Source organism: Dicentrarchus labrax, unplaced genomic scaffold, assembly GCF_905237075.1.
Source record: "Dicentrarchus labrax unplaced genomic scaffold, dlabrax2021, whole genome shotgun sequence".
NCBI lineage: Eukaryota > Metazoa > Chordata > Actinopteri > Moronidae > Dicentrarchus > Dicentrarchus labrax.
Window position 1 is genome coordinate 3192596 of NW_026136711.1, and position 15900 is coordinate 3208495.

The following is a 15900-nucleotide window of genomic DNA, read 5'->3' on the forward strand; positions in this document are numbered from 1 at the left end:
TTTCTCTCTGCCTCTCCTCCCTCTAACAGAGCCAGAAAGGCTGTTTTGTTCCGCATTGTTTCAGTCCGTATCATTAGCGGAGGTTTACTGTCAGAATCAAAATCCTGGTTGGATATTACTTTGTTAGTCAGACATGATTTTCAAAGGACAACAAAAACAACGCCTATCAGAACAGAAACTGAGAAGTCAGCGGGAGGTCGGGGTTCAAAGGAGCATTATATTGGAAACAGATGCAGGACAAAGACTTGCTAGAAGTCTTGCGTTTGTATGGTGCATGCCTGATTACTACTCATTTTCAGAGAAATTACTGCGACGTCTGAACTCTGTGGGAGGCAATCGGTGCATTAACAACCATGAGCTGACTTTTATAACGGCTCTAACACCTCCATCTCTCGCCTCTCGACACAGCTCACATCTTCCGTGTCTGTGTGGATTCATTGTTCATATTTCCACATGGATAGTGAGGGCTTCAGCCCAACAATGGCGACATGGCCACTGAGGGTGAAAGTGGCCGTGCTGATGTGAGCTCTGGGTGCTTCTGCTTGGGAGACACATTCTTTCACGACCATGAGCTCGCAATTATATTCATGCAAAAAAAAAGTTGACAAAGGAAGCTAATTAGTTCCACCTTAGTGCAACTGCAGAGGAGCACGAGGAGCATCTTTATTGTCACTGTAAAAGAGACAAGCACAGGAACACAGAGATATTACACAGCACTTTAATATAATCAAATATTCTTAAAAGCCTCTACTCGGCCTCTGAGTACCACTGTTCATCCGAGGCACTCAGAGATAATACATGACAGGTCTAAATTCATCATAGCGACTTCTGTTTTTCCATTTGTCCGAGCACATTTCTGTTCATTTGCTGTCCTCCTGGATGTCAAACTGTCTGTTGACCTTGGTGGATTCCAGCATGAGTTCGTACAGTTGGCCGATCTGTTCCTCTTGGAAGTTGCTAAGGGTCATGTCTGACAGGTCGGCCCCAAACTTGACTGAGCCAAGTCGCTCCCCTGCTGACTCCAGTACCTGAGTCTGCAGGGTGGCCTTGTAGTTCTGGGGAGACACACAGACGTGGACCACTTTAAGCACAAGACAAGAATAGCAGCAGTGTTTAGCACCTGGTCTTCCACCTCATCTCCACATTCAGATTCATTAAACACTTCACACAGTGTGACTTGTGCAGCATATGGTTCAAGATGGACATACAATGAAATATCACAACAAAAGGGCGAGTGTGAGTTTAGTCAACCCTCATTAAAGGGTAAGTCTGTGATATTCTTCTTCTGTGGAAAAAAATCTCACATGCAGAGTAAGGCCATTTATTGGCAAGAAACTGCTAAAACGACACATATCCCAATACAAGGGTTATGATTCTATACATTGCAAAACATTAAAATACTGTAAGCAAGGCCCAGTAACATCCTTGTAAACAGTAAATGAACTGTACTTATAAAGCACCTTTCTAGTCTTCCGACCACTCAAAGCACTTTACACTACATGTCACAGTCACCCTTTCACACACATTCATACACTGATGGCAGAGGCTGCCATGCAAGGTGCCAATTACTCTACTACTACTAAATGGAGACTACTTCATTCATACACACTCATATACTTCGGTATCAGTATCTTGCTCAATGACACTTCGACATGCAGCGGGAGGAGCCAGGGATCAAATCGCCAACCTTTTGATTAAAGGACAACGTATATATTGGTATAGGTAGGTATATAATGCAGAAAAAAATTATTGTGGTAATATGCTGATAATATATCACAGGCGAGAAAGATAGTTGATCTTCAATCGTCCAATCCAAAGCATCTTTCTATCTTTCTTGTGTCTGATTGGTTGTTTTTGTTTTAGGCCCGGTGGATTCTTTCAAAAGCCATTTGAAGCAGTAGGAGGAGCCAAGTTTCTTTTCTTCTCCAAGTTGTTGAAGTTTCAGCAATATTGACAAAAAGTTATTTTTATAAAAGATACCTTCTGCAGCTTTAAAATTCTGCAAAAATGATCAGTCCCACTAATGGTGAATCATATCGCAATATCTGTCAAAATAATTGCAATATGATGTTTTTACCATTTTGTGCAGCACTGCTTACTTCAGTAGTTTGGAGGAATAAACTATAGGACCCAATAATGTCTGGCTTACACTGAACCTCAGTGGCAAGCTTTTAGTATCACTTTTTCCTTAAAGTAAAGGATAGAATAAAAGTGACAGTCGCTGATGACTGAAGTAGCTCTGTGACAGATGGGGCAGAGCCCTGTTAGTGTCATAGATCCTTCCACAGGACACAACAGCACATTTCTTATTGTCACTTAGTCTATTGCAATTAGACCTTGAATAGAAAAATATAAAACGTTTACCATATAGTAAACTCAAGGTTATGTTCTTTCTTCAATTGACAGCACTGATATCACTCAGGGCCAGTCTGAACACACAAATACAGCATGAACCGTCTCATGTGTGATGAGTCAATGCTGTCAGTGCTGTATATGAATCATCCTAAGCAGGTCCACGGCCACCTCCGTGTGTTTCACTTCTGAAAAGCCATCCATCATTTGAAAAGCCCACGTGAATGTCTGCCGTTTGCCCATTCACAAAGCATCTTGGCTTTTGGAACGTTCTCACTGTAAGCAATAACAAGCCATTTATCAAAGAGGCTTTTTTCCCCTGCACATAATGTAATTATGTTGAATATTTGCCAAGGGGAAATATCCTCCCTGAGGCGGGAGGAGCTTTTGGCACACTTGTGCTCGTACTTTTTACTTAATCATTCAAGGACTTGTTGGAGAAGTCCAGGTGAGTAAATGTGTGTGTTCATGCCTCTGGACCCTGTGATATTAACAGGGCTCTGCCTCGTCACTTATTGATCCATGTTAAAGCTGCAGTAGGTAACTTTTTATTATTTTTATTATTGCTGGCTCCTCCTAGAGCTCCTAATGGCATCTGCAAGTATCCACCAGGCCTGAGTGAGAAAAACCAATCAGAGCCACGAAAGATAGTTGATTGTTCAGTCTCATTCCAAGGGGGTCAAATACAGATGCTTTGGTACCCTGGGAATGAGACTCAACAACCAACTATCCTCCACCAACCAAAGGCGTCTTTCTATCTTTTTTTTTCTGTTTGGTTTTTCTCTTTCCAGCTTTAAGGCTTCTGGTAATATCATCATTGTGGTTGTATTTAAAAGAAAATGGGACAAATCCTAAAGGATGTACTTTTTTTTTTTCTTTGGTTCGAACCACAAGTCTAAATATGTTTTTGTATGTTGGCTCAGAAGCAATTTTTAGCAATTTGTATTGGCTAAAATAGAGCTGATCTAAATACAGTGCTTCCTTTACGACACCATCATCTGTGGAGAAGGTTTGAGCTTTTCCCCTCTGGATGAAGATTCCCCAAAAGGCTCTAACACGGTGAAAATTTATCTTACCTCTTTTATTTATCATGCAATGAAGCTGTGAAATGCTCAAGATTGATCAGCTGATAATCAGTTTTCCATATAGATCATTTAATTACCTATGGGGGACGTCGCAGCCATGTTTCATACAGTCAAAGCCTGACAAAGACAGCCTTGTAAACATGTTGGTTTCTTATTCAATTGAATTCTATTATCTCAGGACACTTTTCAAATAGAGCAGGTCTAGACCGAACTCTTTAAAACATTAATTACAGAGACCCAACAGTACCACCATGAGCAAGACCTTGGAGACAAGGGCAAGGAAAAACTGCCTGTTAAAAGGCAGAAACCTAGGACAGATCCTCCGGCTCTAGGTGGGTGGTCGTCTGTCTCGACCAGTTGGGGTGAGAGAGAGAGAGAAAGAGAGAGAGAGAGAGAGAGAGACAGAGAGGTGCACAGCAACAACAGTATTGGTAATGGCAATCTAGCAGGACCATGGCAGGAGGCTCCACCAGGATCGATAAGAATAAATGAATTCATCACAGCGACACGAGGAAGTGGCTTCATTTTCAATTTATCTTTCTTAAACTCTTTGGCTCTGTGCAGCTCATATAGTGCACCACATAAAGGTGTTTCTCTGCAATAATGTAAACATCTCTCCATTGTCTTTTTTTCTTCTTTTTTTTTTACAGTACTCCATCTCTTCCTTTGTTCCTTACACATTCAGGGAGAGCTTACTTAGCCCGACAGAGCCAGGAGAACTCCCATGGGTGCGTCTTAAATAAATGGATTAAACACTGAACACTCAGTGCTTGTAATCTCATTTTGAGTCTCGCTCCTCGTCTGTTTCCCCTCCTCTGTATTTTTCTGAGTAAGCGAAGACGCAGCGGAAATTCCCCTCCTTTTGAAAGAATGGACAGAGGAAAACTAGGGGAACACTCAGGAGAGAGAGATTGTGTTGTGAGAGTTCTCCTACACATATTACTTAATAGAATTTGGTGTGTTCAGAACAGCTGTCAAATACAGCCATTGGTGCAAATGATTTTGGTGTGAGGGAATTAAGATTTTTTTTTGTCTGTTAATGTGGTGTGTGATTGGAGCAGATTTTTTCACAGATTATCTGTTGCATGTTCTACTGTCAGAATATAGTGAAAGTTTCAGCAAATATGACAAAAAATATTTTTTACAAAAGTAACCTACTGTAGCTTTAAGAAAGTCTGATATTAACTCAATCTAGTTTGGTACACTGTGTTTTTCTACATTAATAAATGAATAATCTTCCAGCCATATACTTTCACATTCAATTAATTCTCACCTCAAAAACTACTAACTGTGTTGTATTTCATATATAATATGGTTATTAGGGCTATGTATTGGCAAGAATCTGGTGATAGCATATGTATCACGATGCAGGGTTTACAATTCAATATATTGTGATATATTACAAAAAAAATATTTTTGTCTAAAACTTATTTGATACAGTCAGAACAGTGGGATCTGCACTTGTATTTATCACAGTCCCTGTAACAGCCAATATCATAGCCCTTAGTTCGTAACACTGCTATTTAGCGGTTGGGGGTTTAAACACAAAAATCAATACAGTCCTTTCGATACAATACTACAATATTTTTTTATATTTCCTTACACCTGCAATAGTTATGACTGATAGCTTCTTAAATAATTTCTTTTTTGGATCCCCAGTAGCTGCTACACTTTCTACAGCCCTTTTCAGCTCACTATCAAAATTAGAAATGGATTCTTTTGGCCTTAGACGAGGACTCATTAAAACAAAAAGCTATTAAAGATTTTGCCATGAGAGTATCTTTCCACATTGGGCCAGCAGTCCAGCTCAGTTGTTTTTCACACCAATTTATTGTGGATTTTGTGGTTGTTTTTGTTGTTTTGGTTTTGCCAGAAGATGAAACAGCAATTACAACAGAGACCTTATTGTAATTTTTTTGTACATTTCCAAGCCAAACCACACACAAATCCCTCCCAGCGGTTTTACTCCAACTAAGATTCCCTAGAAATGTTTCCATTTGAAATACAGCCAGAGTGAATATGACAGAAGCCATTGGTCCCCTGATTGGGAACGATTCAAATGGACTCTGGGTCTGAAAACAATGCATACTGATATAGTGAAGCATAATGAAAGTGAGTCTTCTCCCCGGTGACTTCACAGCTACTGCAGTGACAAAGAGACCTCTCAGGCTTCCAGCTGCAATCACCATCTACTTCATTAGAGAAATTACCTGCAGATGGGTGATTTACCTTCCCCCCCAGCAGTGTGTAATTGTGCTGGGAAACATTGGCTCTCCCCCATAGTGACATAAAAAAAGACCTGGCATACTCTCATGGTTAAGACTATTTTGGGAACTAAAGGGTTGGATAGCACATATACTGATCCCTCATCAGCACGTGAATCCAGGTGTGTCTGAGGCTGGTGTCAGGTTTATTAATGACCATTTACAGTCACGGCGGTCTGACTCCAATATGACTGAGGTTTCTACAGCAGATCAGATTAGCCCTGGGATAACTGTATACTGTAGTCACAATGTATCTCCAAAAGAAAAATACAAATGGCATCATTTGTATTTTATGATTATCATTATTGCAATGACCCAAAACAAAAAAAAGGAGGAGGCAAAACACACTACTGCGTGAGACCAGGGGTATACTGGTGAAGAAGATGCAGCGTTGCTGATTCAAGAAAGCTTTTTTATTTAATTAAAGCTGCAGTAGTTCACTTTTTTTTTTAACAAATCAATATTAGTTCGTTTTTTATGCTAAGACCAACTATTTATGTGTTACTGAGTATGATATTAAAGCTGCAGTAGGTGACTTTTATAAAAAAAAATCAAATAAACTTTCTGTCATATTTGCTGAAACTTTCACTATATCCTGAGAGTACATGAGACACATAATGAGGAATCAGGTTCCTCTGGTTCCTCCTAGTGCTAGTCAGAGCCGATGATTGGTTGTTTTCGTTCAGGCCCGGTGGATTCTTGATCTGATTGTTTCACAGATTATCTGTCTCATGTACTACTGTCAGGATATAGTGAACGTTTCAGTAAATATGACAAAGGTTATTTTTTATAAAAATTACCTACTGCAGCTTTAAGTTAAATGAAAAAACATATTTGGAAAAATATCTGAAGATTTGGAAATAAAACACAGTATTGATTTATAATGCTACCTTATGATATTTCTATTCAGTGTTTTACTAATGTGCCACAATGATGTTTTTTGAGTTCAAATATCTTCATTTGGGGCCTTTTCCAAGCAAATATTGATATATGTGATTGTGATTAAATCAGCATATATTTCTGCCATCCCTTAAAGTCTCCATGCCACCCTATGGACACCCCATAAATATTTCTCTAGATCCACCTCTGATCTTCAAAAGACATTTGTTTCTTGTTTACAGAAATTAGCAGGTAATCATCTTCATTGCAGATTCTGAAATGGCTTTCAGAAAAGGCTTCGGGGTGATGTAGTTCAATAATTGATAGTTTAAAATCACAATGTATAATTTATCAATGAAATGTTTGTGCGTGTACCTGAAGCAATCTGAGAACAACTTGGGATAATCCATGTAAAATCATAGAGGAATCAACACCATCTCAATCTTGCTGACCATGTACATAGGTGAACTAAGTGATCTCATGCGAAGGCTGTATCAATATGAGTTCATTTTCTATGCTAAGGCCAGCTCTCCATGTTTTAACATGTATCACTGACTAAGTATGATATTAATTAGGTAACCACGGCACCTGTTGGCCAGAAGATGAGCGCTGTTTGTCAGAATCAGCAGTTGGCTCAGTCTTTCTATACTGCCACCCTCCTGACCAGAGAGGAGGACTGTGACACATCAGACTGTACTGACCTCATTTATAACTACATACAAAAACCACCTGTACATCTCTGATAATGCACAGGCTTGTTAACAATTCAGTTCCAAGCTTAATCTGTTACTTCTATCGCTCACTATGGTCCAACAATAACACGTTGAGCAGTTACAAGATTTACAACCCAACTAAACCTTATGATTACTGAAGCTGCTCTGCCATCCTGTGGTGAGGGACTGATACAACACTGGCGATGCAAAAACCCTCAAAGATAGTCAAAAGTCAAACTGAGTGCAGACAGCAGCTACCACTGACCAAACAGAGGTCATGTTCACAGTCCTTTCTCTGGGAGATTTGGGTGATTTAGAGAGACACTGTACATTAACAGTCGAGTTATCATTTTCACTTTTCACCCAGCGTAGATCTTGTAACTGCTGAACGTGTTATTGTTGGACCATGGGGAGTCTCAGCAAATCTTTTTTATGAAAGTTACCTGCAGCTTTAATTGTTTTAGAGGAATATCTTGGAAAGAACTGCCCCATAAAAAAGACAGATCTGGCATGAAATATCACTGAATAAGTTACTTGACATTTTTAATTTGATGGGGACTACATCTTAAAATCCACTGAGAGAACAAGTAGGAGGTCTCTTGCTCAGAGCGGATCTCAAGCCAAACTCCCTTTAAAATATATAACACATCCGAAGTAATGTGCAAACGTGACAGGCTCGCAAAACAATCCCGAGTCGTTCGGTTAATTCTGGACATAAAGCAGCACTTTAATTGAATGCAACCGTCCATTATATTGCTATATAAGAGTTAAGATTCAGAGAACTCCAACCAAATGTAACCAAAGGAGCTGTACATTCTGTTGGAGGAAGTGGTGTTTAGTAAATGCATTGTGAAAAGGATGATCGTTTCTATCTGAATGACAAGAGAATAACAGCTCATCCACATTCAAGAAAACTTTAAATTGAGAGATTTTTGAATGGGCTTTGGTTGGCGGTGTACGAACGTAAGCCGGTTTACCTCCCACTCGGTCATGAAGCTCTTCACCTCTTCGGGAGCTGCACTTTTATGTCTTCTGAACTCGTCTTTCACATACTGGTCACCGAGGGCTCTGAGGTCTATGGGCAGGAACCGATGCAGGACCAGAATCCTCTTGTACATTGAGCGGACTTTGGAGACATGAGCAGAAACCGCCATGCTAGCTAACAGCTCCCAACAATGCACGTTTAAGAACAAAGTTACCCTGTAATCCAAAAACAGCGGCAGGAATAACGGCGTTCAACGGCAGAGACAGAAAACAACATCCCCAAGGAGAATTATTCAACACATGTCCTTGTTTATCCCGGAAATGAATCTTCTTCTTCTGCTCGGAAACAAGCTCACAGGCACTAAGCGCCACCTACTGGGCTGGAGCAGTAGCAGTTCTCTCTGCTGAAATTGTTTCTTCTGAGTAGTTCAGAAGAAAATAGGAGGACATAAGAACAGAGTGAGCAGAAGTAGATTTGAAATTGAGTACCATAAGAATATAATATGTAAATGGCTGTACTTATATAGTGTCTTTGCCACATTCAGCCATTCACACAGTGATGGCAAACAGAAACTAATTCAGTCATACATGTTCATACACCAATGTACAGCATCTGGAGCAGATGTTTTGGTTCAGGATGTTTGGCATGCAGCTGGCGGAGCCAGGGAACAAACCACCAACCTTCTGATGAGTGGACCACCCGCTCTACCTCCTCAGACACAGCCGCCCCAGTTTATCCTTCTGTGCTATTTCTTAAAGAAATGTAATATAAGTAAATATTGAATTCAGAGTATTTGGCATTGTTGGGGATCCTTGATTTGCAGATTTTTATGGGACGGATTCACATATAGCAGATTTGTCAGATAAACATTAATAATAATAATAATAATTTAACAAACAGGTTTTAAGATAAGTAATGCACCAAACTTCTACCCTACCGATGTTATGCAACACCTTCAACATTTGAGGAATGAGAAAGACAGTTGGAGAACAATTATATACACAATGGGATGAATGAAAAGCACCCATATAGACATCCCAGGCTCATTAAACATATGCACCAATGCCTCCTCATGTTGTTGTGTAATACATTTGAACAAACTGACTAAAGACATTACCTATTTATTTTTAGTTGTAGTTAGTTTTCTTTTCTTCTTCTAATTGTCTAATGTTTTTATTTTGGTTAATTGAATGTTTTTTAATAACTTAACTTAAGCTCAGAGACTGTAAGACACATCCTCATCCAGTACAAGAATTATTCTCTTCAAATGACAAAGCTGTTCAGACACCTGGCAGCAGCTGGAGGAACTGTTTTTAATCATCCTGGATAACTGGACAGAAATGAAGGGACTGATGGAGTTTCTTCACAGTGCTCAGGGGTCTATTTCCAGAGGGGGGGCACTGGCCCTGAAATCGGATTGGCCACCCCATTATTCTTACCTCTTCCACTCACACTGTGTTTCAGAGGCTCCCTTTTACAGCCAGGGTGAAGATACTGGCGTCATATGAAACAATATGATCTAACAGATCCATTGGAACATTGCTAGCAGGTTGGAATGGGGCTATTGCATGTAGTATAAATGTTATTTTCGTCTAGTGTATTTGAATATTTTTGCATACAGGGGTCCATAAACAGTAGAGGGCTGTAATACGGAATTGCAGTGTCTAGTCTGCCCATTCCAAAGAGGAGTAAACATGAAGTTACACTGACAGACAGGTAACTCGTTGATTGGACAGTTTTGGCCGATTGTCATTAGAACCCACGTGGGGAAATCAAATTCTAGTGACTGACACAAGTTCGTACAATACATATGCATGTTATTTATGTCATTTGGTGTGACAAAGAACTCATGAAGACATGGGTTGATATAAGAGTATTTATATCTGATAATATAAGAATTCTTATATTGCTCATGGTGGAACTGTTGGGTCTCTGTAAATAATTTTATAATGAGTTCGGTCTAGACCTACTCTATTTTGAAAAGTGTCCTGAGATAACTTCTGTTATGAATTGGCGCTGTACAAATAAAATTGAATTAAATTAAATTGAATTAATATTATTAATCTGCAAATCAGCCAGATGTTGACATCCACATTGAGTAAATTCATGATTTTTGTGTAAGTGATTTGGGTGAATTTTGAGATTTTTGATGTTTAAAGAACTTTGTTTTTTTTTTTTTTTTGTCATTTCAAACAAACTTACTAGGATCCCTGATTGTTGACCATCGTTTATTACTATATGCAGATTTAGGTCTACAGTGAATATTTTTTAAGTTTTATAGCACCCCTTAAAGTCAAGAAGGCCTTGCAAGTCCCTAAGAACCCAAAGATTGTAGAGCAACAGAATTATGTATACAGTCAGGTTAACTGACTGACAGGTCACTGCCAGGTGATGATGGTGAGGACATCATAACATTTAATGAGTTTCAGTTATTCAAACTGCAACTTTTCTGCTCACTAACAGTTTTCTTATTACAATGGTCAAGATTGACTTGATTTCATTTAGAACTGTAAAACAACATGTGTTGATATTCTTTCTATAACTGCAGAAAAATTCAGATACAACTTGTGTATGATTGGCCAACAAAATTGCTGTAAAATGTTATGGTCAGTACCATACTTAAGTAATTCAATTCAATTTCAATTCAATTCAAATCAATTTTATTTGTATAGCACCAATTCATAACAGAAGTTATCTCAGGAGAGAGAGAGAGAGAGAGAGAGAGAGAGAGAGAGAGAGAGAGACACAAATAGACAGAGACAGACAGACAGACAGACAGACAGACAGACAGTTGCACAGCAACAACAGTAGCAACAACTACACTAATAGTAGTGACTGATGATGATGAACATGAAGAAGATGATGACGACGACGACAACAACAACGATGCGGGACAATGAGCAGTGACAATAGTAATAATAGTAACTGTAGTAATAATAATAGTAATAATAATAATAATAATAATAATAATAACAGTAATATCAGTGATATTAGCAATGGCAGTCAAGTAGGACCATGGCAGGAGGCTCCACCAGGATCCATGAGAACCTGCGAGACGAGAAAGCACAAGAACTCCGGGGAAGAAGTAAAGTTAGTAACATGCATTAATGGGACATGAATGAGTGCAGAAAGAGAGAGAGAGGAAGAGAGGAGCTCAGTGCATCATGGGAAATCCCCCGATTCTCTAGGCCTATAGCAGCATAACTAAGGGATGGTTCAGGACTCACCTGATCCAGCCCTAACTATAAGCTTTATCAAAGAGGAATGTCTTAAGCCTTCTCTTGAATTGAACTGGAAGCTGGTTCCACAGGAGAGGAGCTTGGTAACTGAAGGCTCTGGCTCCTGTTCTACTTTTAGAGACTATAGGAACCACAAGTAGCCCAGCATTCAGAGAACGTAGTGTTCTAGTGGGGTCTAAATTTTACAGGGAGCCAGTGCAGAGAAGCTAGTACAGGAGAGATGTGATCTCTTTTTCTAGTTCCTGTCAGTACTCGTGCTGCAGTGTTCTGAATTAATTGGAGCATTTTAATGGACTTATTGGGGCAGCCTGATAATAAGGAGTTGCAGTAATCCAGCCTTGAAGTAACAAATGCATGGATTAGTTTTTCTGCATCTGTCTGTGACAGGATGTGTCTAATTTTTGTAATATTACGTAAATGAAAGAAGGCAGTCCTAGAGGTCTGCTTTATGTGGCAATTAAATGACAAATCCTGATCAAAGATAACTCCAAGATTCCTGACAGTGGTGCTAGAGGCCAAGTTAATGCCATCTAGAGTAACTATATCTTTAGACAGTGAGTCCTGTAGGTTTTTGGGGCCAAGTAGAAGAATTTCTTGGCACTTGGCGATGGTGGCAAGGAAGAATTTCTTTTTAAGATGCATAAACCTCGGCCGGCCCCCGGCTCTAGGTGGGTGGTTGTCTGTCTCGACCAGTTGGGGTGAGAGAGAGAAAGAGAGAGAGAGAGAGACAGAGACAGAGTTGGAATAACCTTGACTCAATATTAAATCAAAGTGGCAGGGAGATGCATCTCTGTCGGGCCTTAGGCCTGTACATAGTTAATGGTAGGTTCAGAGGGGACTCTTTAGGGAGGTTCACATACTCCTCAGCTCTTGGGTTGTAGACTATGCAGTCACTGACATGGACCCCTCAACTATCAGTGCATTCACTGTCAGACAGCAATCCCCCCTTTCAGACCACAACCAAATGAATGTGTTCTTTAAACTGTCAGGTCAAATTAGTGACACAAAAAGGGAACCCAGTAAGCTGTATAAATTAAATCCTTCTTACAGATGGGCCCCAGACAGTGGAGACAAATTCATCAAGGCTTTAAACTCGAATTGATCTCGATATGAATTACATATCAACATATACTCAAAATCAACATGTCTCTACCAGAGATGGGGTAAACACAGCCATTGAGAATATCAATATGATATTTCATAAGGCAGCTATTAGGGCTGACCTCATAAAGACGGAGACCTGTTAAAAGGCAAGATACTGACAAATGGTTTGATCAAGAATGCAAAACAATCAGAAAAGAGCTGAGAAAAATGAAAAATGAGAAACATTGCCAACCGAACAACCCAGCCCTGCGCATTCGATACAATGAAATTTTAAATACATATAAATACACAATTAGCATAAAAAAATTGAAACTTGAAGATATGGAGAATGCCATTAACCAAAATCAATTCTGGGATATGTGGAACAAGTTCAACACAAAGCAACAGCAGACATTACCCATCCAAAACGGTGAAATCTGGAGATCACATTTTGAAAATCTGTACAGAGACATACCAATCAAATCAATTCAGATCTATTCAATTCAGTGTATTATATAAGAAAAACAAAACAAACAAACAAAAAAAATTAGAAGAAACAATTAAAGACAACCAAAACCCCCTTGATTTCGAAATTACTTGGGAAGAAATAACCACACAGATAAAATGTCTGAAGCCAAGAAAAGCTTGTGGTCCAGACAGCAATAGAAACAAAATGCTCAAAAGCAGCACCCCTGAAATGTAGGGTGCAATGTTACATTTGTTCAATATTATACTAGAGGCAGGATGTTTTCCCAACATCTGGTGCAAAAGGCTCATTTTCCCCATTTATAAGAGTGGGGACAAATCAGACCCTAATAACTACAGTGGCATCTGTGTCAGCAGCTGTCTAGGTAAACTATTCTGTAGTATTCTTAATACAAGAATACTAGATTTTCTTGAGGATCAGTCAATCTTAAGTAAAAGTCAGATTGGCTTCCTCCCAAAACACTGCACCACCGACCATGTATATACCCTTCACACTTTAATCAACAAACATGTACAACAAACTAAGAATGGAAAAATATTCACCTGCTTTATTGATTTCAAGAAAGCTTACGACTCTATTTGGCATGAAGATAGATAAATGTGCTGCTCCGGGCCTCTCCCTCCTAGATAGAGAGGTGAAGTCTCTGTTTTATGCTGATAACCTTGTTCTACTGTCTCCTACTGAACAAGGACTACAGCTACAGCTGGACGTAGTAGAAAGGTACTGTCAGAACTGGGCCCTGGCAGTAAATATGAAGAAAACCAATGTCATGATCTTTCAAAAACGCCCCAGGTGTCATGAGAACAAACACCAATTTACCATCAATAATCATGTCATTGAACACAGCATGAGTTATACCTACCTTGGTATAACCATAACAGCATCAGGGAGTTTCAACATGGCAGTGAATGCACTAAAAGAAAAAGCTTGAAGAGTTCTATATACAATTAAGAGAACATTTTATGATTTCCATATTCCAATAAAAATCTGGCTTAAAATATTTGATAGTGTCATCCAGCCCATTGCGCTGTACGGTAGTGAAGTATGGGGTCCACTCAGTCATCAGAGCTTTACCCGTTGGGACAAACATCCAACAGAATCTCTACATGCAGAATTCTGCAGATATATTTTACATGTACACAGAAACACACCAACAAATGCATGTAGAGCAGAATTAGGCAGATACCCACTGATAATTAACATTCAGAAGAGAACGCTCAACTTTTTTAACCACCTGAAATCCAGCCCCAGAGACACCCTCCACTCCAAAGCCCTCCAAACCCAAGAGCTGAGCCCAGAAAAGAGTCCCCTATGTCAGTTGGTACTGAGGCTAACTGCCCCCTCTCAGACACACTCTGACCAGCCTCACAACAACACTGCTCTACAAACAGTAATCAGAGTAAAGCAAATGATAGCACAATGTAAAGAAAGCTATCTGGACCATTGGGAAGAAACAACTAAAAGCCAGAGTAGATTGGAATGTTATCTTGCCCTTAAAAGAGATTATGAATGAGCAGAATATCTCTCTACTGTCAGAGATAGAAAGCAGAGACAGATCCTAACCAAGTACAGGCTCAGTGACCACAAACTGCCAATCCAAACAGGAAGACACAAAACATCATGGCAACCAAAAGAAAACAGAAAATGTGGTCACTGTTCGACAGGTGAGGTTGAGACAGAGATGCACTTTCTCCTACAATGTACAAAATTAAATGATACGAGAAAAATGTATTTGAACAAGTTCAGCTCTTTGGTTCCAGATTTCAAAGAGCTGAACGACCTCTCCAAATTAAAAATACTCCTCGGAGAAGGAGAGCGGGCACACCTTGCTGCCCAGTATGTATTAACATGCCCCAACCTGAGGGACAGTGAGTGATCGAGACACACATACACACACACACACACACACACACACACACACACACACACACACACACACACTGTATATAACTAATATAATGTTCATAATGTATATATCTTTGATTTATTGTATTGTATTTGAAAACTTTGCTTTTGCAATATTGTTTTTTTTTTTTTTTAAACTTTCATGCCAATAAAGCCCATTTTGAATTTGAATTGAAATTTGAATTGAATTTGAATTTGAATTTGACAGAGAGAGAGAGAGAGAGAGAGAGAGAGAGAGAGAGAGAGAGAGAGAGAACAGAGAGAGACAGAGAGAGAGAGACAGACAGAGACAGAGACAAAGGTGCAAAGCAACAACAATAGCAACAACTACACTAATAATAAAACTAAGGATTTTGTGGGACGACTATTAAATGTTCAATATCAATGCCATATGATAGAACGAGGTCAAGAGTGTGATTAAAACAATGGTTGGGTTTATTAACACTGAAGCCAATTGAGTCTATTAATGATATAAATGCATTACTAAGGCTGTCATTGTTAACATCCACATGAATATTAAAATCACCTACAATAATTACTTTATCTGATTTAATGACTAAACTTGATAAAAACTCTGTAGATTATGGTAGATTATGGTCCAGGAGGTAAACTACAACAAACAGAAATGGCTGCAGTGTTCAATTGTACAACAGAATGCAGAATTGACTTCTCAAGATGAACTGACCGTGGAATCTGTCAGTTCCTTTGGCTTTACAAGATAGTCTGGTAGCTTTTTATGATTATATATGTTCCGCACAATTTACTTCAGGTGTTTGGCCGCTGGTGGATAGACAGTGTTTTGGTGCTGCTGAGTTGACTTATGCAGGCAGTCTCTGTTTTGAACACATCCCGTTAGTTTGAAATGCCATTTACTATGTTTTTTTGTACACACGGCATTCTTCGTTGGC

At 39.3% G+C, this 15900-nt stretch overlaps 1 protein-coding gene and 1 long non-coding RNA gene across 3 annotated transcripts in view; both read right to left on the bottom strand.

The window, feature by feature from the left end:
- LOC127372062 (uncharacterized) overlaps positions 1–15900 on the bottom strand; it is an 87483-nt gene that overhangs the window by 69776 nt on the left and 1807 nt on the right. The gene's annotated exons all lie outside the window — the stretch shown is intronic.
- Positions 619–8610, bottom strand: sdhaf3 (succinate dehydrogenase complex assembly factor 3). Its single transcript, XM_051415423.1, has 2 exons — positions 8271–8610; positions 619–1055 (listed from the first exon to the last, which is right to left on the bottom strand). Exons 1-2 carry the CDS (start codon positions 8445–8447, stop codon positions 861–863), a joined length of 372 nt encoding a protein of 123 aa, XP_051271383.1. The 5' UTR covers positions 8448–8610; the 3' UTR covers positions 619–860.